Here is a 22,618-nt window from a genome sequence, read left to right on the forward strand (position 1 = left end):
GTTCTATCTTTGTGCTGTGTGGAATAAACTTTACAAATTCAAATATATATATATATATCAGTAGGTCAAGTTCTATAGTTTCTTTAAAGGCTGTTGATTGGCTCTTAGCAGCGGATGTTTCAAGTAAACAAGCAGAACAACTGTAAGCTGTGATAAGCACCTCAAGAAAATGGTAGTGGAGTGTCTTCCTGCAACTGATACATCTTGATTATCGTAGAACTGACAAATAAGGGATAAGCCTGACTGGTTTTCAACCTGAAAATGTTAAAGCCCATCAGTTCGCACATGAAACACTAGACGATTTATAGTCTCTGCATGACTTTTCTCATGAATGGACAAATACAAGCTTCACAAGGTTAGATATCTAATATTCAGTCTCAAAGAGCATGAAGATGAACTCATGTCCAACTCTCAGTCTTTGATTTCCTCACCAAAAACTAACAGCACGATTTCATGTAGCTGGTAAAAAAAAGCAATTGTTGCAAATCAAAGTAAAGATGACAGGTTACTGGTAGAAGAAGTTCCCGAGATGTTCCATTGCTGAAGACATCATCCATAACATGGGACCGAAAAGCAAAGCTTATCCTAATCAATGTAAAGATGCATAGATGAATCACTTATCTCCGGCTCACATATTTAGGTTAGTAGATAAGTTTTGAGTGAAATTAAGTCCCAAATTGTGGTCAACCTAACATTCAATGCCTAACTGCTTCAAGCGCTTAAATCGAGATGCATCATACTGGGCATATATTTACAGCCCATAAGTCAAGCCAGAAGCAGCATCTTTCCTGCTAAAGTGGGTCTACAAAGTTATGTGCATTGTTAATCCAACCACCAATTAAATGTGCCAAACATCTTACAAGGACGGAAAGACAATGTTGCTACTCTCAGAACCCATCTTTTCTCAATTGCTACCAAGTAATATAATTTGACTACTGTTTTATCATTCACATCTGGAATCTTGGCAGAAAACTTTCACTCACTATTTCCATTGAGGAATCCGATTTCTCTTGCAGCAGAACTCCACATAAAAGTTGTGTAAGGACTTCATAACCAATAAATGATGACAGAATCTTTAGACATGCAGCTGAAATAGCTATGCTAGCCTATGTTTTGGTTCTAACAAGAGGGGATTCTCTTATGGCAAGTGAATATAAAACATTTCAAGCAAGATTAAGTTTGCAAAGCCACAGAGTGTATGCAGCATGAGTAGTTATGTCAGAGAAGAACCTTGCAGCAATTGGCCAAAATTGTTGAGATCCTTACAGAGTAAGGACCGGCCAGATTCAACTCCCCAATGACAAAGAGAATAATGTCCAAAGAAAGCTCAGTCATTGTCATACTCAACTGCCAAGCCAGGAATATCAACAAGAAAAGAAAATCACATGATTATTCTCAAACAGAAAAGAAAATCACATGAAAAATAGAGATATTAATCTAACCTCTTTCAATCTAGCATAGAAATGGCCAGGCACCCAGTGGATAATATTTTCTGATCCCTGGGTCTGAAATCTATAACGGTAGAAAACATCAATTTCTAATGGATGCATGAGTTCTCTCCTGGCATCACAAACAAGTGAGTAACACAAATTACAACATATTGGGACTATCGGTTCTAAAATACAATATCAAAGAGAAAGATGAAAGCTTGCATTAATTTACATTATTTTACTAAAGAGACTCACCACATATTTTTCTGGGAATCAAAGTAATACAGCAAAATCTCCAGCCTGCTCATAACCCGAACTTTAGCATTCGATATCTGTATAACAACTTCAGTAGTACTAATAGAACCCTGGAGGAGGGGATACTTTTCCTTGGAGTCCGAAAGTTCATGAACGATGGTCAAAGAAACCTTGTCCACTGACACAGTTACACCAAAAGAACTTCCTCGCTGACTCAGATCTTTTCCCTCACTTATACACGAATCATGTAGCATGATTTTTCCAGATTCCTTCTCTAGAATGCCATCCAAAAAAACATTGCCAACATATGGAGAAGGATCATGAAATACTTTAAACTTAAACGGGTGTCCAGGATTGCTGACAACTTCCAGGACCCCATTAACAAAAGCTAAAGCACAATCATTCTTCTTGTTCACAAGATAAAATATATTTTTAGTTTGTGGAAGATATGTCTCCAAGTCAACATCACCATCATAGATGTCAGTTTTGTATGGAAGCGCTCTCCAAAGTGCCCAGGCACTATCACTAGAACTGGAAATGTCAACAAAATCAGATTGTCGACAGCAATTCAACCGCAATGGTTCTCCCGATTCACCTTTGGCATATAACGAGATGAAGGATAAATACTGAACTTGTGACTTCCATCTTCTAATATAGTGATATTTCACCTGATGATAGAGAAAGAATAAAAGCATCCCGTCCATCAAGTAACAAATGTATTCCAAAAATGAGTTATACACAGATAAGCCAAAGAGAGTTGTGGGAAAGCTGTCAAGGTAAAAATGATAGAGAAAAATAACAGAGGCAAAAGCACTGAGCCTAGTTACAAATGCACAAGGTTTTCCTAATCTCAACAATGAATGATTACTTTAATGATGATGAGCAGCACCAAGGAGCTGGAAAAAGTAAATAACTTCAAGGATAACTGGATAAGGACCAAATTGTGAAAAGATTTTAAAATATATACAGACAACAAAAGCTTCAAAGCAAAAGAATCAATGAACCACAAAAATATTTTGTCCCTTCACCATTATCTTCTTTGTACTAATAAGGACAGTACGCTGTTCAAATTTTAGTTTGTCAATGGGTATCCCTCAATACAGGTGAAACAGAACTCTGTAATTACAGAAAAGGAGGGAGTAGAAACCTGATATTGCATAATAGTATTTTTAAGTGGTTAGGATGTCTAATCATGAAGCAAAAAATACTAGTTCAAAGAATTATGGTATCGGTTAACTGGAACGGTACGACCCGTTACTGTCAAGTCAATTTGGAACCGGTTAACCGGACCGGACCGATTCAACGGCTAGTTCAAATTTTATTTTTATTTTTTTTAAATAAAGTTGACCGTTGGCAACGGTCAGCTGCCATTTTGGCCGTTGCCCAACGGCTAATTTGCAAGAATAGCCCTTTTTTAGGCATTTTTTTTCAAAAATAACACTTTTATTATATTATTAATTTAGCCCTTTGAAAAACTATACCCTCTTCACCTAAATTGCAATCAACTATTTGGCTCTCATTTTTTTAGGAATTTTATTTATGGTATTTATTGAAGTTTGAACTTTGAACAATTGACGTTTCTTCGTGGTAACATCGGAGTTACGAAATTCAATATCAAGACTTCAAAAATCATCAAGTGTTATTGCGGAATTCGGTGTACTCGTTCCAACTCTTTCTCTTATTTAATTTTTATTAGTAGTTAAATTTTCACAATATGTTTAATGCTGCAAAACTAGTTTGTAATAAGGTTGCTAATCGGGATAATCGGGAAAATAGAAAATGAGGTATTACTTCAACTTCTAGTAGTAATTTAAATGACTTTAAACATGTTTCTGAAACATCACCTGATAATAATATGGATTATGAACAATTACAGGAAGATTACGGTAAAGAAGATAATGACTTAGAAATTGAAGATGAGACACCACTTACTAGTAGTGTTGGAGTTGGTAGCAGGGGTGGTGGTCGTGGCACTAGTAGTAGACCACTTGTGGCCCCGACTAGTAATCGGAGAAGGAGAAGTAAAGTTTCGAAATATTTTGACGAAATAGAGAATACTGATAGAGTTAGATGCAAAATTTGTAAAGATGATTTTAAACATAAAACTGGAGGAAGTTTTGGGGGGACTGGGACACTTAGTAGACATATGAGAATTATTCATCCTATAGAATGGGGCTCTGATTTAGATGAAAATTAAGGAACTCTAAACCCTAGTACTGGAGGATTTATGAAATATGATAAAATGAAGGATCGTGAGGAGTTAGCAAAAATGATTGCTTTGGGTTGTCTACCTTTTTCTTTGCTTCTTCATCATATCTTATTATGTATATTCAAAGGATTTATAATCCTTTATTTAAAGGTATCACTAGAAGTACTTGTAGATCTGATATTTTTAGACTTCATGGACAATATCAGACATAAATACGTTATTTGTTTGACCACCTTCCTTGTAGAGTTTCTCTAACTTCTGATATTGACCATGCTGTTAATGGAAATGATTATTTGACAATTACATGTCATTGGATAGATGATAATTATTGTATGCAAAAACGTATTATCGCTTTTAAATATGATGAAGATCAAAGTCATACTGCTAATTTTATAATTACTACTATTTGCGAAGTTGTTGCATTTTACAATCTTATTAAAAAAGTATTGTGTATGTCTTTTTGATAATGCTTCTAACAATAATGCCGCTATTTCAATATTAATATTGCATTTGAAACCACCACTTGATGAAAAAATGTTTATAATTTAATTGTTAAAAATGGCCTTGATTTATTTTCGACTGAGATTACTCATGTTAGAAGAGCAGTTGGTGTTATTCAAGGAAATAATAGACAATCTAGAATTAAGGAATTTAATACTAAGTGTACCAAAGATAACCTTAACCTCATATTCATGCCAGATGAAATTGTTACTAGACGAAATTATACATACTTATTTTTAAAATGTTGCTACAAACATAGATTGCCGATAACTGAAGTTGCTAATGTGCATTATACTGATCCAAACCGTATGTTAACAACTAATACTTGGGAGGCCATTAATGATGTTGTTAAATTTTTGCATACATTTTATACAGCTAATGTTGAGTTTTCTGGAGCATATTACCCTACTGTTACTATGGCTTTAGTACATATAACTGAAATTTCTTTTCTATGCTGAAATTTCATTTCTACTCTCTGAATTTAAGAAGAAAGAAAAATATAAGGATGTTGTTGAAAAAATGCAAGCAAAATTCAAAAAATATTTCTTTCCAATTCCTCATATTTACTTAATTGATGCTGTTTTAAATCCTTCTATTAAGATGTCTAATTGCCACCAATTAATCAATACTTTATATACTTATATGGAGATTGGACCAACTGAAACCCCAGATATATATTATTGTATGAACAAGCTAAATGATTATTTACAACAATTATATAATTATTATGCAAATATAATTGATGATGTTGCTATTAATGTAGGCAATGTTAATCCCACTATACATTGTACTACTTATACTACAACTGCTACTATGGATGAAGATGGTCTTGATGGTTTTAATATTTGGTCTACATTTTCTTCCACTCAAACAAGTAGCAGGAACATCGATGAACTTCAATTCTACTTGCAAAAGCAAACAGAGCCTCGCACAAAGGAATTTTCACCGTTGGCATGGTGGCATGAGAATGAAAAGCAATTTCCTGTTCTTTCCGCTATGGCTCAGGACGTGCTAAACGTGCCAATTTCAACTGTTATATCAGAAAGTGCATTTAGTCAAGCAAGACAGCAACTAGGAGACACCGTCACTCATTGGGAAGCAATGCTTTGGAAGTTTTAGGATGTTTCAGAGATAGGATTAGATCGGAACGAAGAAATCAAGGACGTGAAGATGTTGATAAACGAGAAAACGGGGAACTTGGAAATATATTAACACATGGTAACCCCCATCTGAATTTAACACTCCAGAAGATGGCCAAGAAGTTCATATTGATTATGAAGAACTTATTAAGGCAATGCAAAACCTTTGAAGTTCTTGATTTATGTTTAATAATTCAAATTTGATTTTACTCTTTTTTCTTTAATTTAGGTGTTGTAAAATGTAAACTTTAATTTGCAAGTTTGAATTAAAAAAAGAACTTGCAAATTATAAGTTAAATTTTTTTCCATCTTCATTGTATTATCTTAAATTCTTAATGAAATATTCAAATATAGGGTTTTTAAAGCCTTTGAAGTTTTTTTCAAAATTCCAAATATAAGGCTTTTAAAGCCTTGAAATTTATTCAAACACTCTTTTTATAAGATTGTTTTTATGTTTTACATTTTTACTTTATCTTAATATAAATTACGATAGTTATACAAAATACACGGGAAAAAAAACGGCCCGGCCCAGCCCGGAACCATTCCGGTTCAGATTTTCACCGGCGAGGCACGGGACTGGTAAAACCGGTATTTTTAAACCGGTAACCTGACCGGTACGGAGACCGGCCGGTCTCCTTTTCCACTAGCCCAGACCGGCCCCTTGACACCCATATTTAGGAGTGTTGATTAGCATGATTTCAGGAGATTTGATTATATTTAGGAGATTTGATTTTATTCTAATTTTATTTGATTTGATTTGATAGCTGGATTGATTGTATAGATTTATTTTATTTCCTTAATTAGCATTAGGAGTTTTGTATAAATTCCATTACTCATGGGATGTAAACATACAAAGAAATACAAGAAGCCTTTTCTGCTTCTCAAAATCTACATGGTATCAGAGCCATTGTTGCCTTTTTGAGGTGAGTTATCTCCCTCGCAGCACTAGGGTTCCGTTTTTTATCAAAGAGGTCGAGTTTTCTCTCTCTTGTTGGCTGTCCGCAACACAAACTCCTTCTGATTTCCTTCTAATTGGGCTGAAATATGGAGACATTCAAGGAGACGGTTTCTAGAGAAATCTTGTCTTCGGATGAAAATCAGCTTCTCCGTCGCCTCCTAGCCAAACTTGACTCCGCTAATGTTGCCACATCCAATCATGTGCAATCAGGCACTGCCTTTGCAGCTCACCTTAATTCTTGGATTGTCGATTCTGGTGCAAATAGACACATGACATGCTCTTCTAAAGGCATTCAAAACTATTCTCCGTGTCCCAAAGGAGATAATGTTAAAATAGCCAATGGTTCTTTAACACCTATCTCTGGAACAGGTTCTGTCATTTGTACTCCTAATATTAAACTATCATCCGTGCTCCACGTCCCTGAGTTCCCTGTCAATCTTTTATTTGTTAGTGCTATCACTAAAATCGAGTTCTTTCCTGATCATTGTATTTTTCAGGATCATCAAACAGGGAAAAGGATTGGCAGTGGTAGATTGCGTGATAACTTATATATATTAGATGGGATTCAAAACTCTGGTCAACTCTTTTTTGGGGAAAGAATGTCAACCAAGAAATAATACAGCGGCATAGACGGTCATGACACCCATCATTCTTTGTTTTGAAGAAGTTATATCCTGATTTGTTTTCAAGGACTCGATTTGAATCTTTGTTCTGAGATGCGTATGAATATGCCAAGCATACTAGAAACTCTTATCATGTGAGTGATAATAGAAGCACAACTCCGTTTATAACTATTCATTCTGATGTATGAGGTCCTACCCAAACTGTTTCTTTGTTTGGCAGTCGATGGTTTGTTACTTTCATTGATTGCTGTACTAGGATGACTTGGGTAAATTTGTTAAAAGCCAAAAGTGAAGTTTTCTCTTGTTTTCAGTCATTTCATAAGATGATTTGTACATAGTTTGATGCCAAAATAAAAATCTTGAGAACTGACAATGGCAGCGAATACATGGATAAAAGATTTGGTGCTTATTTGGAGTCCAATGGGATAGTCCATCAGACTAGTTGTTCTTACACTAGTGCACAAAATGGGGTCGCTAAAAGAAAAAATAGGCATTTGTTAGAAGTAGCAAGATCTCTTATGTTCACCATGCATCTACCAAAACCTTAGTGGGGGATGCTATTCTAGAAGCTGCCTATCTTATCAACAGAATGCCACTTAAACCCCCTCAATTTTCATAGTCCCCTGGAAACTTTAAAGGGAAGAATGAATATATTGTTCCTCCTAAAGTGTTTGGGTGTGTTTGCTTTGTTCACACTAGAAATTCTGGGAAACTTGATCCTAGAGCTATAAAGTGTGTTTTCATTGGGTATTCTCCGTCACAGAAAGGTTACAAATGTTATCATTCTCCCTCTAGGAGATCTTTTGTTAGCATGGATGTTATCTTTCGAGAATATGAGGCCTATTTCAGTATTGAATCATCACCTCTTCAGGGGGGAGAGCAGTAAGGAGGAAGAGGTGATTCTACCTAGTTTCATTACTGGGCCTCTTGATGACATTGTCACAGGGAAAAGCGAAATTGGAGAAAGAATTCAGGGGAGTATTGGGCGTTTGGATAGGCCTGATTTGAAAATTTACTCAAGGAAAAATAGAGCAGAAGAAGCCATCATGCAATCTACCGAAGTTGAACCTTCTTCAACTGGTGAGTTATCTACATTCCTAATGAGTTAGATTAACCTATTGCTCACAGAAAAGGAGTCAGATCTCGCACCACCAAACACTCTTTATCTAATTTTGTCTCCTATAACTCTTTGTCTCCCTCCTATAGAGCATTTGCCTTGTCTATTTCTTCTGTGTCTATTCCCCAGAATTGGAGGGAAGCTTTTGCAGATCCTAAATAGAAGCAAGCTATGATTGAAAAAATGAAGGCCTTGTCAAAAAATGAGACTTGGGAATTTGTCACTTAACCACCAGACAAGAAGTTGGTTGGCTGCAAATGGGTCTTCACTGTGAAGCACAAAGCTGATGGCTCAATTGAAAGATTCAAAGAAAGATTGGTGGCTAAAGGATTCACTCAAACTTATGGAGTGGATTATCAAAAGACATTTGCCCATGTTGCTAAGATGAACAAGGTTAGAATTCTTTTATCTTGTGCAGCTAATCTTGATTGGGACTTGCAACAGTTTAATGTGAAGAATGCATTTCTTCATGGAGACTTAGAAGAAGAGGTGTATATGGAGATTCCTCCTGGATTTGATATTGTACAGAGTCAAGGAAAGGTATGCAGATTGAAGAAAGCCTTATACGGACTGAAGCAATCCCCCAGAGCTTGGTTTGACAGATTCAGCAAAGCAATGATCTCTTTCGGTTACCAACAAAGCAATGTTGATCACACCCTCTTCATAAGACATCAAACGGGTAAACTCACTCTTCTCATAGTTTATGTTGACATAGTAATGACAGGAGATGACAAAGAGGAGATGTCTCGATTGAAGAATTTGTTGGCACATGAATTTGAGATCAAAGATCAGGAAAATTGCAGTACTTCTTGGGAATTGAGTTTGCTAGATCCAAAAGAGGAATCTTTATTTCTCAAAGAAGGTATATTCTGGATCTCTTGAAAGAAACCGGTATGACAGGTTGCAGACCCGCAGAATCGCCCATTGAAAGTAATCACAAGTTACAAAGCGGAGTTGGAGAATCAGTTGATAAGGAGAGATATCAGAGGCTGGTTGGAAGACTCATTTATCTCTCCCACCGCCTATTCAGTTAGTCTGGTGAGTCAGTTCATGCATGATCCCCGAGATCCTCATATGCTAGTTGTCTTTCACATTTTGCGGTATCTGAAGTCTGCTACACGGAAAGGTCTACTTTTCTCCAAAACATGATCACCTCCAAATAAAAGCCTTTACAGACGCGGATTGGGCTGGATCTCTAGATGACAGAGATCAACATCCGGTTATTGTACGCTCGTAGGAGGAAACTTGGTCACTTGGAGAAGCAAGAAGCAAAGTGTAGTTGCTAGATCAAGTGCGGAAGCAGAATGTAGAGCTATGGCCCAGGGTATTTGCGAACTACTTTGGCTACAAAAGCTACTACAGGATTGAGATTGTATGAAAAAGGAAAACTTACCTTGTACTGTAACAATAAGGCTGCCATCAGTATAGCTCATAATACAGTCCAGCATGACCGAATAAAGCATGTGGAAATTGATCGACACTTCATCAAAGAAAAAGTTACAACTGCTGTCTTGAGTTTGTTTCATGTGCCATCGGAAAAACAGCTAGCTGATGTGTTTACCAAAGGTCTCAACAAAGCGAACTTTCCATACTTTGAGTTGCAAGTTGGACATGTGCGACATCTTTGCACCAACTTGAGGGGGAGTGTTGATTAGCATGATTCAAGGAGACTTGATTTAGTAGTGTTGATTAGCATGATTTCAGGAGATTTGATTATATTTAGGAGATCTGATTTTATTTGATAGTTGGATTGATTGTAAAGATTTATTTTATTTCCTAATCTCTTGCTCATGGGATGTAAACATACACAGAAATACAAGAAGTCTTTTCATCTTCTCAAAATCTACAGGGTATTACAGTCTTTTTTATCGGTAAAATTGTATAGATTTAGGTGTCAAAATGTGTGTATATGAACATCCATAAGCATATGATTTGCATTATTGAGATAAGAGAGAGTAACGGAAGGATAAGAGATTGGTCAAAACATTGTGTTGAAGAAGTCAAGAACTATGCTCCCATGCACAACCCCCGAGGCGCCTGAGAATCATGAATCCTAGGATTCCACCACCACCATCCGAGAGCTAACCCTGCCGCGACACTTCCCCAGAAAAAATCTCCGGAATCCGACACCCCACGCGCCGTCACGCGCGGCAGAGCTTCGACTGCCTCTAACCCACGCGCCGGCGCGTGACGCCTTTCCAAGCCAGATCTCAACTTCTTTTCTTCAGACAACCCCTTCGCGAGGTTGTTCCGACCCCACCCATCCACCAACCTCCAAATTCCGACCACTTTTACTATTTTCCGGCGACGGATGTGACTTTTTCCGGCCAGATTTCACTCCCTCTCACCTCCTCTTCTTCAGTCAGCCTCCTAGCGAGGCTTTTGGTTTAGTTACGATGGACTATACAGAGAGAAGCTCTTACTTCTCCCTAGAATCTAGTAAACTGGAAAACATGTCTTTCATCAAAGTTGCCTCTTTGGCCAGCCCTAGAACTTGAGAGAAGATGCCATCGAAAGCTTGACATAAGACAGGAGCCGCACTTCTCGTTGTCCGAGGAGCACACTCTCAGGCGTAAGGGTTTCTTGGAATCTTATTTGATTGGGTCTTTCTCCAAATGGGTTGGTTCTCTAGAGGCTGTTAGGAATTGGGCAGCAGAGGCATGGAACGTCAAGGACGGGCTGAAAATATCGCAACTGGGGGACACGCAATATCTCTTTCGATTTGTCGACGAGTCTCAAGCTTCAGAAATTCTTGTCAGAGGAAATAAGTGGTTCGATGGGAACTTCTTAAATCTAGACAGATGGGTGGAGCACGATGGGTGTCTCGACCCTCGTTTCACTGGCGAAACATTGGTGGTCAACATGGTGGGTCTCCCGGTGCATCTTTGGTGTCTTGACCTATTCAAGAAGATTGGGAAAATCTGTGGGGGGTTTATTGATGTCACTTGCAGTTTACACGATCTCTCGCGAGTGAGGATTGTGGTGAGGAAAGGGGGCAGAATCCTTGTCTCCACTGTGGTGGAAGATGGTTACTTGAGTTATAGGATTTGGTTGAGCCCTGAATTTCGCCTTATCTTTATGCTTGTGATAGTGACGGAAGAAAAGGGAAGGTCAATAGAAGGGAGGGGAGGGGAAATCAGTCTCTGAGGGGAGGGGAGGGCTCACCGGATCACTAGACTAAGCCGGAATCAGACGTTAGATCGAGAAGAGACGAGAGATTTGAATTTGGGAAAGGAAGACAAAATTTTAACATGAGGAAAAGACGTGAATGGGTTAGTGAAAGCAAAATGCGTGAAAGTTCGCCCCGTTGGCTCTCATGTGGATAGTTTGGGGGGAGAGAAATAGGAGAGCTTTTGAGGGGATTGAGTCTCCTTTTTCACATTTTAAGAATAGTCTTTTTATCTTTGATCGCTTTTTGGTGCACTCATTTAGCCCCTACTTGTATAGAAGATTGGGCGTCTTTTGTAGAAAATCATGTTCTGATGTAAATTCTCTACTTTTTGGTATACCTCGTGTATACGGGAGTTCTCTCCCTTTTGATTAATACAATTTACCTTATCAAAAAAGAGAGAGTAACGGAGGAGACAGCGATAGAGAACTGAAATCTCTTGGCAAGCTATAAAGGTGAAGCAATGGAAAAAGATTAGAATGCAAGGTCGTCCAAGGCCATTACATGTTAAGTGGGTATCTACAAGGAAAAGAGATTAGAGATAGAGGCATAAGTGACTAAAACATCAGTGGAAGGATCTTTTGGACTAGATTAAGCAACAATAGCTTTATCGACATCTTTAAAGAAAAATAATTTTTGTAAGATATAGAGAAATATATTATAGTGTAAGAAAAGCTTTAGCTGCAGCAGAAAAAGATCCAGAAGGGATTAGTCTGGAAAAACTAACCCAAATGCCATAAATGCTTTTGGAGATTCAACTAAACACCTCACAAAGCTCTAGTCCCTTCAATATGGCAAAGCACACATAATGAATCAAAGCTGAACATACCCTGAACAAAGCCCTCTCTCCCACAAGCGAATAGTGGATCGCACCAACTAAATTGTAGCCACTTTCTGCCCTATCAACTGCAACATACATATGTTGGTCGACATCTTTGATAGAAACAATTGTTCCTGCAAGAAAGACACTAATAATGTTAATATGTTCATAATAAAAGTATGGGTTCTGCAGCCTGGGCTGAAAGAACACTACCATCAGGAACCATTTCCTCCAGACATCCAGAAGATTCTCCGCTGTTCTTCTGATGTGTTTGCTCTATGCTTTTGGTTGCTTCTATGCTAAATATGGCTGATAAAGATTCCCCAGCAAAAATTATAATCTGATTTAACAAAAGAAAGTTAGAGCAATTGTTTGTATACAACTTGTATGTTGGGGTTTCCCCATTACATAAATGACATTATTACTTTTTTTTGGTAATTAAGAAATTTTATTACCAACTGGAAGTATTTACAGCTCAGAAATTCTTACTTTATCATAACAGTTGGAGCAAGACGAGCATTACTAGTGGAATCCCCGAGGGACAATGGTGCACGGTTCGAAACTTGGTGGATTATGGGCCCGCCCCTCTATCCATTATTAACAAAATTATTTAAATGATGATTCTGGGGTTTAAATGAATTCTGATTAGGAGTATGTATAGAGAGCGGTAGCAGCGCCCTTGCAACCACAAGGATAGCTATGAAGTTTACATCAAAAGAACCACCTTTTACACGTGTCTACAGAAGCTACACTACCCACAAGCTAATTATCCTTGACGATATAATTATATTGCACCATGATAAGCTGAGACCTTATGCAATACACAATGTTCACTATTGCTATATAATTTAGTCTAGGAATATAACTATAGAAGATACTATTTACAGAAAGTGGAAAAAGACAAATAACTAAGGAAGGCATTTCTCCTCACCTGTATTTCACGCAGAGAGAGAGTCATGTCGAAACCAGATATAGAACCACTGCCAACCCAAAAGTCATTTGACTGCAAAGGAATACTCCCGCTGCTTTTGAGAGGCTGCTCAGCCACCAGAATAATATTTAAGTCTTTTAAAATATAATTTTGAGGAGTAGCAAGTGAAATTTGAGAATTTGAACCACCCCTGCAAGGTTTACTTGAACCATCTGCATGATATTGATTTCCTAGTTCTGGGGGGCTTGAGCTACTTGCTTCATTCATGATAGAATTAGCTTCACCCAAATGATCGGGAGCAATTAACGTGTCATCATGTACAATGATGGAAGATTGATCATCAGATATGGAAGAAGAAGGGAAAGGAGTTCTTGTGTCTAGGCTTTGTTGTTCAGTAGATATATGGAGTAACTGAGAAAGAATTGACAAGTTCGTTATGCCAAATGAGAATTTCCTTGGTAGTTCAAGCTTAAGGTTGCCGTTACCTTCAAGCCGAAGCTTCTGAAATTCACCTACAAGGCAGTAAATTCATTATTGAAATTGTGCTTCTTTTACATTGTTTAAAACAAACTGTTTATTTCAACATACCAAAATATTAGCCAGAATTAGCACTTAACCGCTGAAGCTAGATGCAAAAACATGCTAAGCATTTTGCCTTGCATAGGCAGCACTTCAAACCGGGCATGAAGATGCTAGGGCATGTGTGTCATCATTCATAGGCTCCATTTTGACGAGTACAGTGTTAAACAACAATTATTTCACCTAATCATATATTTTTTCCAATTTCTTTGTCCATATAATTGTTTCTTGTATTTAAATTTACTACTCTTTAATTACATTGTTTTAAACTTTTGTGCCTTTACTCTTGAACGCTGTCAGTTGCATTAAAAGGCCTTAAATGACCAGATCGAGCAAGCTCGATTGACCTAAGATGAAACTTATTATGCCAAAAGCTCCATGGATAGCAACAAAAGTCAAGAACACTAGCTAATCAGTGGGGGTAAAACCCGTGCGCACTAGCGTTAAAGTCCCAACAGGCCTCAGCATTTTTTTGCTTTCACCTTTGATAACACTGTATGTTATTCAAGATTTTGAAGAATTCCAAATATGGCAAATAAACTCAAATTGAAACTTGCTGCTCTTAGAGCAATATAATCTTATATAGCTTCTTAATACTCCTAATAACTTGATATGTATCAAAGCCTCCTCAACCTTGGGTGCACTAAAATGGCAAGGGGGCAGTAACTCTAAAAATAAGATGAGACCAAAAAATATATGTTTATATCTGCATGAGAGAACTACTTCAGAGTCCTGCTGTTAATTGATAACAAGCGAAGCAAAAGAAAAAGATGATACCAGATTTATCTCCATCCACCAATGCCAGAGAAACCTGTGAAATATTCATGGCAAATGCTTCCACCTGGTTCCAATTAACTAGTTTATGTTGCTCCAACTGTTGGTTGGAAGAACTCCTCAGTAGACTAGTATCCTCATCATTCTGAATAACTAGATGTTCTGTCACAGCTGGCCAATGGCCTTCCAACTGATTACAGTAGAATGCGTAGCATTCAACCATTGTCACCAAAGAAGCTATCTCAACAATGATAGAACCCCCCTGTTGAATTGGTGTCCGTTTAAACCTTAGAAATCATAAGATCTTCCCAAACTATGAATAAACAACTTATATCCAAATTAAGATTTAGCAAAATGGATGCAGAAGTTAATGCATAGGCAGACATTAATCTGAAGCTGCAAGAACAGAATAGAAACCTGTGACTGACAGGAGATTGTCTGAAATTGTCCACCAACAGAAACAAATGCTTCAAGCGTCTTTAGTTCGTTGCCTCGAAGCAATAAGTTCTTTACTGCACATCTGGCTAGGTACACTTCACCTAAAGAAATTCTTATAGTTAACCAATCGAAAGAAGGATTTACATCATTTATCAACGAAGGTGAATGATTCAAGGACATTGAAGCATCATGTATGGAGGACTCAGAACCATCCACTACATTTCTCTGACTGGCCTGCATAATATTGTCCCCTAAGGTTCTCAAACTTAAACTAATTTTACAATGAGACAATGAAGCTTGATATAAGGAATTGAGAGACCAAATCAACTGTGGTTTAACTTGATCAGAAGTATCTACAATCTCATTCGGATATCGGAATATATCAGATTCAAAATCAGAAAAACCAATGAGAACTTCAGCTTTTTCCTCTTCAAAAGAGAACCTGATATATGAATGTGCAAGAGATACATTAACTCCATAACCACGGACTGGTTGCACTGTCGACTTCCTGTCAGCTATAGTATTACCATCTGCCACATTATCATGTGAAATATATCCTTTCCTGGAGTCGTAAAGGATCATATTCACTGATCTAAGTTCACATGTCGTACTGACATTGAATGTAGTATCAGTAAGAGCTGAAGCTACTAGTGTGATTCTATTTTTGAGTGCTCTTTCACTTTCAGAGTCAGCAGACTCTCGCCTTAATAAGTCTTCATAACTTTGGCCAAGACCTAAACTGGTCGTATTGAAAACCTGAACAACTGTACACAGTAAACTAGAAATTACCTGCCATAATAGAAATTCCAAAGTCAAAAATGTCTGTATAAACTCCATGCACCTTTTTATTACAGAAGGATAGCTTATGCAATTCTAATGAGCACTGAAAGTCACTTGTTGCAGTGATCTGCATGATGGGTCAAGTCAACTTGTCAATGGGAAGTATCATAACTTCTCATAGTAGTACTGTGAACAATGGTTGTGTTGTTACGTAAACAGAGAATGAAAGACCTGTTTGAGGAATTTATGAGGCAATCCAGGTCAGCACACAAATGAGATAGCAGCTTAAAGAAGGAAATAACTCCCTTCATATTTGGAGTACTATGGTTGGAAAGAGCAAGGGAGTATTAAGGAGTAAAGAACACTTGAGTATCTTAGAATGTGAAAGTGTCCATTGTTTGAAATGAAACTGGAGTAACTATAGTAGTTAGATCACATAGAGGTGTGGGTAAGGAGAATATATAGCTATCTGAATGTATGAGAAGTTACTCCGAGGAACAGGACATGATATGGATATATGCCCAAAAGGATTTGAAGCCATGATAGGACTGGCCTATGTTATAAATTGACAAAACAAGATAGCAGTTTAGGCAACACAAGGCCCTAAAACCGACCAACCACGGAACTACTAGCTCCAAATCTCCAGGTCACAAACAGATCAGGGAGGTTAGTGGTCCCAAAGACACTCTCTAGATCCTACAGCAATGGAGCTTTAAACAAGGTCTGAAGCACCAACATGGTTATGCTGGAGGCAAAACTGATTCTGGTTAAGGAGGCTGTTTGTCAAGCCTCTGTTGTTAGCACTTAGCAGGCCAAAGATGAGTCTTGAGTTCTCTTGTTCATAACTAGAAGAATGAACTTGTTATGGCAGCAAAAGTCGGGAAACAGGACAGCTAGAAGGACCTAAAATGAACCTTGAGTTGTCACTTGTTCACAATTGGAAGAATGGGATTGCAATGACAGCAAAATTTGAGAAAAAAGACAAGCTCAGAGAGGCACCATTCTTTTAGGACACATCCCTTGTCAATGTGTTGGTCTTTGCAACAACTAGCTAGACGTCAATCTCAGGCTGAAAGTGCCAGTGTTTCTATGCTCTGGCTTCCTGTATTTCTTGATAAATGAACCATAAAATGACTCATAGAAGGATGGAACATCTTCAGTGCCAAGGGGATAGTATCCAATGCCATATTGGAGAAAACAGCGAAGGAACATAGTCTTTCCTATTTCAATTAATCTAACAGTTGGGACGACAAGGGAAGACTTGAATTTCAATTTGAGGAGGAGTTTATAACAAATTTATCACCGGGTTCAATGAATACTACGTAGAAGGTTGGTAACATAAAGACCACATGGCCACCCCTGGAAGCTACCTCACAAAAGTGGAGACGGTACAGAAGGACTACACTTAGAATTCCAAGTTCGGATTGTATATTGAAGGTCAGTTAAAAGATATAAATACCACAAACACAATCTTAAAGACTGCCAGAGTAGCAAGAGAATGAAAATAAGGATTAAAGAAGTACACCGTAGAATAAGGTGAACGTCTCAACTAACACAGAAGATTAAAAAAGTTTCAGCCATATGCTAAAAGAGAAAACCACCCAGCAAAGCAACTACAAGGCACCAAGAGAAGAGAATCACCTTTAGCAGAACTGCACATTCATCCATAAATACCAGTGTCGTCAATCCAGTACTCGTGCAATGTAATGCTACAGAGAAAGCAATATCTATTGAGCCCAAAGAATGCAGATCCTTCCTGCCAAAACATTGTTGAAGTACATTAACTTTAGCTTTAGTCCACATAATTTCAGACATATCCAGGAAATTCCTCTAACAAAAAAAAACTTAAGGAAATTTCTATTGTGACAGTCTTCTGTGTTGTAAAGAAGCAAACAAAGGTAAGACAAGTAACAGATTGGGACTTTAACATGAAAGTACAGTTTTTACAAGTTTGAAAACAAAAGTGGACTCCATGTAGTAAGAACACAACAGTATAGTAGACGACAAAAATAACTTAAACTTTCCTTGTTGCATGTTTTCTGATGGATGTTTTGCTGTTTACAGACTGATAGGGAACAACTGCAACAACCCCACTCATTTCTTCGGCACACATCTAAGGGTCATACCTCATAGTTTCTTAAGACAACGATGGATATCTCAATCAGGATGAGCAAAGGCGTTGAAAAATTATTCATGTACTAAATTACCATGTGATTTTTTGTTCTAACCGAGGATACTTAATTGCTTGCAGACTCAAGTATAACATGCACATGCTTGAAGACGGAGAAAAGAGAAGCACGAGATCGGAACAAATACCTCAAAGATAACAGTTGGATAGTTAAAGGATTTAACACGACAATTTGGCCACCCTGATTATCCCATAACTTGTCGAGGGAAACTTTCAGACCTTTAAGTTTCATGTAGGCACAAAGTGAAGTGCACCCTCGACTGCTATTAACTTCACCATTTGATTTAGCAATATCCATCTGCTGAAGGTCCTTCAACGGTTTTGCATCAAAAACTGCAGTATCTCCACTTGAGGAAGTCAAATCAGACTCCAAACTTGGTGAGACGCCTAGTTCAATATCGTCAGCATCAAAAGAAAGGCGTACGTCATTCCCAAGCTTAAGATACAGATCTGCATCCGCACCATGAAAATCCTCCTTTCTCAATGTCAGCTTGATTCGTGGACCAGCAATGTGTACCGCTATTTGCATATGTTTCTCGGGAAGAAGTCTAGGCACCTTAACCTTAATTCCAGAAGAAAATGGTTTGTAATTGCTATTCCAATCTGCAACTGGCGGATCCTCAACTAATCCAGAAACCCCCTGTACGACAGTGCTCCCCATGCGGCTAGTAGTCCAAGGTATCGCACTTATCTGTCTGCAAATAACTGTAATTGACACTATTACTAAATAATCCAGAACCAAATTCAACGTCCCCATTACCATGCAACAAGTAGTGTATCCAGCAGTAAGGTTCTTGAGGCTTTGATCAGTCAAAAAGCTCTTAATCTCACAAAGAATAAAAGGATCCTCCATGTTCTGGATCTCATTTTCTCCAAACCTTGATGAATATTTTTTCCAATTCAGGCATGCTTGTTCTATAAGAGATTTCGGGGTATGTACAAAATCTCCATCAGTACCACGAGGAGGATTAGCCCCACCACTTTCAGTGGAGTGGAGAATTTGGTTAGGCTCACTCCATAAAGTAGGTTGCAGATTGTGAACATTTTTTCTCCGACGTCCTTTGAAGTTATTATTGAACTTATTGGTCTTATCTTCCGTAAGATAAGAAGAGACAACCTTCAAGGATCCACATGCAAAGGAAAAATACTGTTCAGAGACATCTTCAGAGTGCCTTAAGCAGAAGAAATCAATGGAGAGACAGAATCTGACTAAACCAGGGTATGAAAGCCCAACATCTGATAGCAGCTTCCTACTAAAGGATGGATAAACTTCAATATCTGGTGAAATTAAAATGGAAAATTCCCTGACATATAGGCAAATGTGACTTCCTAGGATGGAATCTTCATTTATGGCGCCAAGTTTTTGACAGATATCTCGGTTCCTGACCAGCAGTTTCTTCAAGAGGAAAAAGCATTTAACAGAATGGAGCGCACTGCTAATGACAATCCATATAAGGGAAAGTGACTGACAAATTTTCCAACAAATCCTGCTTATCCTAGATTCGTGACCACCATCCTTTGACTGTTGACCAGATGATGCTGCTCTACCACGGACTATTCTTCGTGCCTGCACAATGGCCTCAACAGGTAGTTCGTTCTCAATTTGAGAAATAACCTCCCACTGTTGCTTAAAAGTTCTTGAATATGCTTTGCTCTGAACAATAGCAGTAGTGGATTTCTTTATCACATCATCAACCGGATATCCAACCAGTAAAAGCATTTTCTCATAAGCATGTACATAGCGCAACCATAAGCACACGGTGCTAGCAATTTTATGGAATGCAAACTTTGGAGTTGAAGTCAAAGAACAAATTTTTGTTGCTGCTATTTCCCATAGTTGCTTACCAGTTCTGGCACGCTTGGATTCTTTCGACCACAATGAAAAAAGTACAAATAGGATGGTAATATCTTCTGGAGATAAAGAAAAATTTAATGAAGCAGCATAAAAGTTCAATTCTCTGAACTGAAGATATTTCACTTTTGCAGAAGCTAGCAAATCAGTTGAAGGCAAAATGCAGCTAAAGTAACTTCTTCTCCTCAAGTTGATCTCAACATGTTGAACATTGAGGTCAAAGGAGTTCTCTCCAGAAGGTAGAAAAGTTGAACTAACCAGTCCAGTTAGGAGACACCCCTTAATGAGTTTACATTGTACACCAAGTTCCTTCATCTCAAACGATAGTGACCATATATCATTTGATAAAGTTGACTGCACAATAACATGAGCATCATGCACTTGCAACCGACAATGTTGTAGTATCCAATCAAATAAATAAGTGGTCCAACTTCCTGGAGTAATTTCTGAAATAGTCTTCATGGCATTGTGCAAAGCACTACCCTTGAACATATCAACGTCAAAGAAACTAAATTCAGAGGTCAGAGATCAGACGCATGAAAAAGAAACTGTAAGGTACTTTTATCCACAAAACAACAGCACCAAGAAGGTAATGGGAGTATAAAAATACCAGTGGACTTATCTCCTCAATGTTTGTACATAAGGAGTATGTGGAGTCCAGAAAAAATTAGATTTTTACAACAATCATCTTAATCTGAAATTTTAAATGTTGGAAACACTTATACTTAACAAAAGATATATGTTCTGTTTTCCCCTCAAAAAGTCTACGGTATATCTCTGAACACACTTTCCAAAATATACATGAAAAATTATTTTTTTAGATCAAGACGTGAAGGAATTGTCTTCCAAGTTTTTGTCTTCACTCTAACTTCAACCTCTATCTCTTCCACTGGTCATTCCTTGTTTCAAGTAGCCAGGCATTATCTACTGTTATCCCATAAAATCAGTTTTCCCAACCAGATAATCAAACAAGTAGCCAAGTAAGTACCTCGGTATCAAGCTCGGCTAGAATCTTTTTCCGCTCCTCAATGGTCGAATCTCTGGGCTTCGGCTTCCACCTAACACCATCCTCCTCCTCTTCTCTTGAAGTAGGAAACAAAAAACTAAGTAACAAGTATACAAGTAGCATGAACCCATAAAAGGCAGTAAATGCTGAATTCCACTGCACTAACTAACTTTCATGAAAATGCGTGCAAACTTAGTATTAACATGTACATTTTAAAAAATGTAAACTATATATAACATGTGTGCGTGTGTATTAGCTAAGAGGTGAGCACAGTGAACTTACCCGACTGATAAAACGATGTTAAGGCCATGGATTTGGAAATCGAATGCAGGTGCTGACCAGTTGGATACATGAAGGCTCAACTGTCGGACAGTGACTTCTTTGAAACACAAGCGAGTAGGATCATCCAGCAACTCGTTGAGTGCAGACGTGTTAAAGCTAAGGTTCTCTAACTTGGCGTGAGAATGAAGAAACCCTAGCTGAACATCCAATTCAACTTCGTCTCTTAACCATGGCTGTAACAGAGACACAAGTCTCCGTTGAATCAAATCGTTGAAAAACATTGTCCGTTTCCTCCTTTTATCCGATTGATTTAAACAAGTTAACGCAGTTCTCGTTAAGGCAGTTCACCATTGATAAACTGGAAATCGTGTTCCAATTTGAACTTCTTTCACCCTATAATGCAACAATGAAATCAATAGCAATTAGGCATTGAGAATAATTAGAGGCTCTCTTGCTTGTTTTTTGGCGGTTGAGAACAGAAAAATAAGAGGCGGAACTTTGGACCGTTTACGTAAGCCTGGACCTGGGCGACCCGATAATTACACTTGGAGTGAAGCTTAACTCGAGCGATACGGTGTCACTTTGTCTGTCTAAGTGTCAAGGAAAGAATAGTGCTGGAGCCACATGTATTCCTCAAAAATTAGGTGGGTAGCTAGATAAAATTTTATTTGTTTATATATATTATATTATATATATTTATGCCCCTTGATATTCTTTCGAAATTTATTTCTTTACATTTTGATTTTCTGATATAAATTTTAACCCCGCTACTAGAAAACAATCCATCAAATGCAAATCATTAGCTCATTTTTATATTCCTTACGTGGGATGAGGAACAAAAGTATTACGTATATTTGATTTTTGCTCGCAATAGATATACATTCTAGTAATATTGAGAATCTCCCACACATGTGAATCACATTTTCATTACTCCCTTTCTTCTCTCCTTTTCTTGATCCTCATTATAATATAATGGAAATTATAGAAAAAAAAGTGCTACGGGAAACAAATGTTTTTAACCTTATGTTTATATTCTTTTTGTTTCGGGAGGAAACAAAGTACTACTATCCATCTTAGCTATTCATCGTAGGACCTTTTTCACCGGGCATAGCTATAAATAGTGATGTTACAACCCAAAATCCACTAAAGGTCGTGATGGTGCCTAACATCGCCGCCATGCAAGCCAACAGTGAATGATTAACTTAATTACTCATTTTAGTATTTTTGAAATCGTAATTTTCATCAATTGAATAATAAGAAATAGGATTTACAGGGTAAATGATAATGTTTTCATGATTACAATATAGAACAACTCATAAGCACCCCCAAACTCCGGTGTCACAAGTGCATGAGTATCAACTAGGAAATATAATACAATACAACCTCTATCTGGAATACAAATTAGACAGGAGAATATAAATAACTCTGATGGAGACTCTGCAGGCTGCGGATCGTAACATGAAATGCAACTCACGGTAAGTCCCCGCAATAGTCGTGCCTTTGCGCCCGAAAGACCACCCGACATATATGTACCTGCACAAAATGTGCACCAAGTGTAGCATGAGTA

At 37.8% G+C, this 22,618-nt stretch overlaps 1 protein-coding gene across 4 annotated transcripts in view; it reads right to left on the minus strand.

The window, feature by feature from the left end:
• LOC107820581 (uncharacterized) overlaps nucleotides 1-21,564 on the minus strand; it is a 53,570-nt gene extending 32,006 nt beyond the window's left edge. The window contains exons 1-13 of one of the 4 annotated variants that reach the window (XM_075234486.1): nucleotides 21,052-21,564; nucleotides 20,752-20,845; nucleotides 18,040-20,246; nucleotides 17,365-17,479; nucleotides 14,923-15,732; nucleotides 14,509-14,767; nucleotides 13,153-13,664; nucleotides 12,435-12,561; nucleotides 12,231-12,355; nucleotides 1,686-2,353; nucleotides 1,443-1,560; nucleotides 1,231-1,347; nucleotides 161-255 (exon numbers count right to left, since the gene is read on the minus strand). In XM_075234486.1, coding sequence (XP_075090587.1) covers nucleotides 161-255; nucleotides 1,231-1,347; nucleotides 1,443-1,560; nucleotides 1,686-2,353; nucleotides 12,231-12,355; nucleotides 12,435-12,561; nucleotides 13,153-13,664; nucleotides 14,509-14,767; nucleotides 14,923-15,732; nucleotides 17,365-17,479; nucleotides 18,040-20,246; nucleotides 20,752-20,845; nucleotides 21,052-21,332 — 5,528 coding nt within the window. In that variant the 5' untranslated portion in view covers nucleotides 21,333-21,564. Of the gene's footprint in view, nucleotides 1-160; nucleotides 256-1,230; nucleotides 1,348-1,442; nucleotides 1,561-1,685; nucleotides 2,354-12,230; nucleotides 12,356-12,434; nucleotides 12,562-13,152; nucleotides 13,665-14,508; nucleotides 14,768-14,922; nucleotides 15,733-17,364; nucleotides 17,480-18,039; nucleotides 20,247-20,751; nucleotides 20,846-21,051 lie in introns of those variants that run through there. The other 3 variants (XM_075234487.1, XM_075234488.1, XM_075234489.1) reach the window with 3 other exon arrangements.
• Nucleotides 21,565-22,618: the final 1,054 nt, after the last annotated feature.

This window comes from Nicotiana tabacum, chromosome 17 (assembly GCF_000715075.1).
Source record: "Nicotiana tabacum cultivar K326 chromosome 17, ASM71507v2, whole genome shotgun sequence".
NCBI lineage: Eukaryota > Viridiplantae > Streptophyta > Magnoliopsida > Solanales > Solanaceae > Nicotiana > Nicotiana tabacum.